General features: G+C 50.5%; 2 protein-coding genes across 3 annotated transcripts in view; both read left to right on the top strand.

The window, feature by feature from the left end:
- The first annotated feature begins 10 nt into the window (after positions 1 to 10).
- Positions 11 to 1,536, top strand: PSENEN (presenilin enhancer, gamma-secretase subunit). The gene is made up of 4 exons (XM_031659632.1): positions 11 to 233; positions 368 to 524; positions 950 to 1,054; positions 1,240 to 1,536. Exons 2-4 carry the CDS (start codon positions 464 to 466, stop codon positions 1,377 to 1,379), a joined length of 306 nt encoding a protein of 101 aa, XP_031515492.1. The 5' UTR covers positions 11 to 233; positions 368 to 463; the 3' UTR covers positions 1,380 to 1,536.
- Positions 1,537 to 2,433: 897 nt separating this feature from the next.
- The window catches only part of LIN37 (lin-37 DREAM MuvB core complex component), a 7,766-nt gene continuing 5,336 nt past the window's right edge, over positions 2,434 to 4,863 (top strand). The window contains exon 1 of one of the 2 annotated variants that reach the window (XM_031659617.1): positions 2,434 to 3,279. In XM_031659617.1, the coding sequence (XP_031515477.1) occupies positions 3,246 to 3,279 (34 nt within the window). In that variant the 5' untranslated portion in view covers positions 2,434 to 3,245. The remainder of the gene's footprint in view (positions 3,280 to 4,863) is intronic. The other variant, XM_031659618.1, reaches the window with a different exon arrangement.

Genomic DNA, 4,863 nt, shown 5'->3' with positions numbered 1-4,863 from the left:
AGTGTAGTTCGTTGCCCCCTCCAGGCGCTTACCAAGCTCTCGGAAACGCCCCAGGGCGCTTGCGCGTGGGAGACGCGCGACTCCCCGGCAGGAATTCTCTCAACGGCGCATGCGTGCAGTGTTGCCTCGCCCAAAGAAGACTACAATCTCCAGGGAAACCTGGGGCATCTCGCGCATACGTCCGTAACTGAAAGTGGCTAAGGCATCCCAGCCGGAGGAAGTGAGCTCTCCCGGTAAGTTGGGGGTCGTTTCGCCCACCCTAGTAAATATAAAGAGCTCTTTAATCCAGCCAGCTTGCTAGTGGGGGCGGGGATGCTCTGCTTTTAGCAAACCCACCTTTACATTTATCTCTGATTTGTTGTAATAGGGGCGTGGTTGTTCGTGATCCTTGCATCTGTGACTTAGGGTCAAGGCTTGGGTCTTGCCCCGCAGACCCTTGGGACGACCCGGCCCCAGCGCAGCTATGAACCTGGAGCGAGTGTCCAATGAGGAGAAGTTGAACCTGTGCCGGAAGTACTACCTGGGTAAGGGCAGATCACTAGGGTCCCAGGAAAAGAGAGGGGACTGGACTAGAGCACCCGAGGGAAGAGGGCCTCGGGGCCTGGATTCGTGAGTCTAAGAGATGAAGCACCTGTGAACGCCAACTCCTGGATTTGAGCGGGGAGGGCCTGGGTCCTGAGGAATGAGGAAGCTGGGGCCTCAGTTTCTGGATCCCAAGAGAGGAGGGGGATTGAGGGCCTGGACTCTTGGGTCCAGCGAAAGAGATGGTTGAGGAATCAGATTGCTGGATCCCAAAGAGGAGGCAGATTCCTGAGTCCCTGACAGCAGAAATCTCCATTTGAACTTGAGTTTGGGAGAGTTTCTTCCAAATAGATCTGGGTGGGAGTTGGAGATCTTCATTGCCTTATGAGGTTTTAGGGTTTGTGTGGTTTTTTTTCTTTCTCCCTAGGTGGGTTTGCTTTCCTGCCTTTTCTCTGGTTGGTCAACATCTTCTGGTTCTTCCGAGAGGCCTTCCTTGTCCCAGCCTACACAGAACAGAGCCAAATCAAAGGCTGTGAGTCCAGAGTACAGAGGAGGGAGGCCAGTGGCTGGGGAGAGGGGGAAGCGGGGGAGTCTTGGTGGGAAGGGACAATGGAGGATCCAGAATTTTGGGGCTCTGGGTGAGAAGGGAAGGCTGGTCTAGGGAAGTCTGGAGAGCAGCAGGAGGCCAACCCTTCCCACTTCTGTTTCCCATGACAGATGTCTGGCGCTCAGCTGTGGGCTTCCTCTTCTGGGTGATAGTGCTCACCTCCTGGATCACCATCTTCCAGATCTACCGGCCCCGCTGGGGTGCCCTTGGGGACTACCTCTCCTTCACCATACCTCTGGGCACCCCCTGACAACTTCTGCACAGACTGGAACCCTGCTCATTCTCCCAGGACAGGCTCCTTAGAGCAGAGGAGCCTGTCCTGGGAGCCCCTTCTCAAACTCCTAAGACTTGTTTTCATCTCCCCTGTTCTCTGCTGACATCACCCAATAAAGGACCCTAACTTTCGATACTGACTTCCTGGGATCTTTTAGAGGTTGAGGCATAAATGATTATTAATATTTAAAAACATTTGTTGAGTGCTTTGTGCCAGGCTTAGTATTTAGACATGATGTACATTTTTTACAGTAAATACTACTCATAATCTTCTGAACTAGGAACTTTCCTGCTCAGGAAACTATTAGATGAGGAACTAAGAAAGGAATAGTGCTTCCGTTTCTTTTTTTTTTTTTTTTTTTTTTGAGACAGTCTTGCTCTGTTGCCCAGGCTGGAATGCAGTGGTACAATTGGTCTAGTGCTTCCATTTCTAGGGGCTGTTACCCTGTACTGGTAGTCGTGAATTCAAAAACATAACTTTCCTACTGTGGGCTTCAGTATTCTCATCAGAAGTGTAGATCACAATGCTACCTCCTAGGATTTATTTGGACCAAGATGTGTGATAAATCCAAGTTTCCCGTTTTCTGAAGGAAGTGTTTTCTGCAAAAATAAAAATAGTCAAGAGCTTTCTCAGAGAATCCTTCCTTGACCATCCATCTTATTTAAAATTCAATCACCACCTTGATATTCCTATGTCCGTTTAAGGCTACACTTTTTTTGTGGGTTTTTTTTTTTTGGTGGGGGGCTGGGGATTTGTTGTTGTCTGTTTTTCGAGATGGAGTCTTGCTCTGTCACTCAGGCTGGAGTGCAGAAGTGCGATCTCAGCTCACTGCAACCTACGCCTCCCGGGTTCAAGCGATTCTCCTGCCTCAGCCTCTGGAGTAGCTGGAATTACAGGGGCATGCCATCAGTCCCGGCTAATTTTTGTATTTTTGGTAGAGACGGGGTTTCACCATGTTGGCCAGGCTGGTCTCGAACTCCTGGTCGCAGGTGATCTGCCCGCCTCGGCCTCCCAAAGGGCTGATACTTACAGGTGTGGGCCACCGTGCCCTGCCCAGACTATATTCTTTCTCCTATTACATTTCACTTAGAATGTTTTACTTGTTTACTGTTTATCTTCCATCCTTTAAAAGATAAGCCCTATTAGGGCAGGGATTTTTGTCTGTTCTGTTCCTCAAGGTGTCCCCAATGCCTAGAAGAGTGCCCGGCATACTAATAAATATTTGCAAAATGAATGAAGTTGTTCCTGCAAAGAGATTAACTGGTACCTGTCACCTAGAGAATGCTCAGTGAGAGGGAACCCAACGTTATTTTACATTAGTCTTCCTCTTAGGGATGAAGGGACTCCAACGGTTGGTTAAATATGGTAAAGAGCTAAATTGGTGTTGCTCAACCCTTCTAACACTACAAGTCCCGGGAAGCCTCGCGATGCCCTAATCCTTTGTTTCCCACCGTGCCCCGCGCGGCGCAGGCGCTGTTACTCCGGGTGGGTCTGGGAACCTGGAACTACACCTCCCAGGAAGCTTGGTGGTCGATGGTTTGTTTCCGGAAGCAAAGCCCCAGGAGGGTGGGACCTAAAGCTGGGAGACTACGGAGGCAGCTCTCAATTGGTCAGGATGTAAGATTGACGACTGCATTAACTAATAGGAGCAAGCTGCTGCCGAAGGGGCCCGCCCACAGAAGGGTGGTGGCCATGGTCCAGGCTGAACACAACCAAAGGCGGAGGAGCTGTGGCCCACGAAGCTCATCTTTGAACTGTCCCCGCCCGCCTCCCGCCTTGATTTGTGACCCTAGGCCCTTTGGGGCGCCTCTGACCTAGCTAGCCAGATCCTGGACCCAAACCATGTTCCCCGTGAAGGTGAAAGTGGAGAAATCAGGTGAGGACCCTGACGTCTGGGGCCTGTCGGGACCATCGGGTTGACAGGGTGTGGAGTCCCGGTAGAAGGGAGTATCGCGGAAAGGGGACTGCACGACTTTTCCCTGCAGCCCACCTGACAATCGCTGTATCAGGCAGCGAGCGTTGGCTGCCACCTTCACACCCTCCCGGTCTGCGCTTGAAGTCGCTTTGAGGTTGAATGGTGGTGGCTCAGGCAGTGCGGTGCGTGGTAAGATATGGGGAATCCTGAGCCGGTAACTCTGAGAAGGGCCCTTTTCTCTTTTTTTTTAATCTAAATTTTTTAAATATTTAAGTAGAGACGGAGTATCGCTATATTGCCCAGGCTGGTCTCGAACTCCTGACCTCAAGTGATCCTCCCGCCTTAGCTTCCTAAAGTGCTGAGATTACAGGCGTGAGCCCCCGCGCCCGGCCGAGAAGTTCTCTTTTCTTGGCTTCCCCTCAGTTTCCCCATTTCCAGCAGTGATCAGTCACACATACTTGCTGTGAGCCTGAAGTACAGGCACTCTTAATCCTCACAGTCACTATATTCCAGTAATCCTAGGAAATAGGAATTGTGGTCATTGGGGAAACTGAAACTTAGATCATTTTGGGTTGGGGCAGAGCTGACCGGATCGCAGGCCTGGCATGGTAAGGGCAGTGGGAGGGGTGCAGAATTTAGACAGAAAGATAATAGTAAAATGATGTAGGATGTCCCATGGCAAAAGTGTTATCAAAACAAAGTAGGAGGCCAGGTGTGGTGGCTCACGCCTGTAATCCCAACACTTTGGGAGGCCGAGGCCGGCAGATCACTTGAGGTCAGGAGTTTGAGACCAGCCTGGGCAACATAGCAAAACCCTGTCTCTATAAAAAATACAAAAAAAAAAAAAAAAGAAAGAAAGAAAATTAGCCAGGTGTGGTGGCACGAGCCTCTAGTCCCAGCTACTCAGGAGGCTGAGGCAGGAAGATCACTGGAGCCGGGGAGGTGGAGGTTGCAGTGAGCTGAGATCACACCACTGCACTCCAGCCTGGGTGATAGATTGAGACCCTGAAAAAACAAACAAACAAACAAACAAAGAAAAAACCAAAAAACGAAGGAAGAAAGAGAGAGAGAGAGAGAAAGAAAGAAAAGGGAGGGGCTGGGCGCAGTGGCTCAAGCCTGTAATCACTTTGGGAGGCTGAGATGGGCGGATCACGAGGTCAGGAGATCGAGACCATGCTGGCTAACACGGTGAAACCTCGTCTCTACTAAAAAATACAAAAAATTAGCCGGGCGAGGTGGCGGGCACCTGTTGTCCCAGCTACTGAGGCTGAGGCGGGAGAATGGCGTGAACCCAGGAGGCGGAGCTTGCAGTGAGCTGAGATCCGGCCACTGCACTCCAGCCTGGGCGACAAACAAACAAACAAAAAACAATAACAACTAATGTTTCAGAGTCCCAGCCTCAGTCCAGTAGCTATGCTGAGTGCTTTGGAGGCAAGGCCCCATGTCATCTTGATGATGGTCCCTGAGTTAGTACAAGCAGCACCCCCATTTTTATCTTATCTTTTTTTTTTTTTTTTTTTTGAGACGGAATCTCACTCTGTCGCC

Source organism: Papio anubis, chromosome 20, assembly GCF_008728515.1.
Source record: "Papio anubis isolate 15944 chromosome 20, Panubis1.0, whole genome shotgun sequence".
Classification (NCBI taxonomy): Eukaryota; Metazoa; Chordata; class Mammalia; order Primates; family Cercopithecidae; genus Papio; species Papio anubis.
Note: the sequence above shows the minus strand (reverse complement) of the source record. Positions and strands in the feature narration are given on the sequence as shown.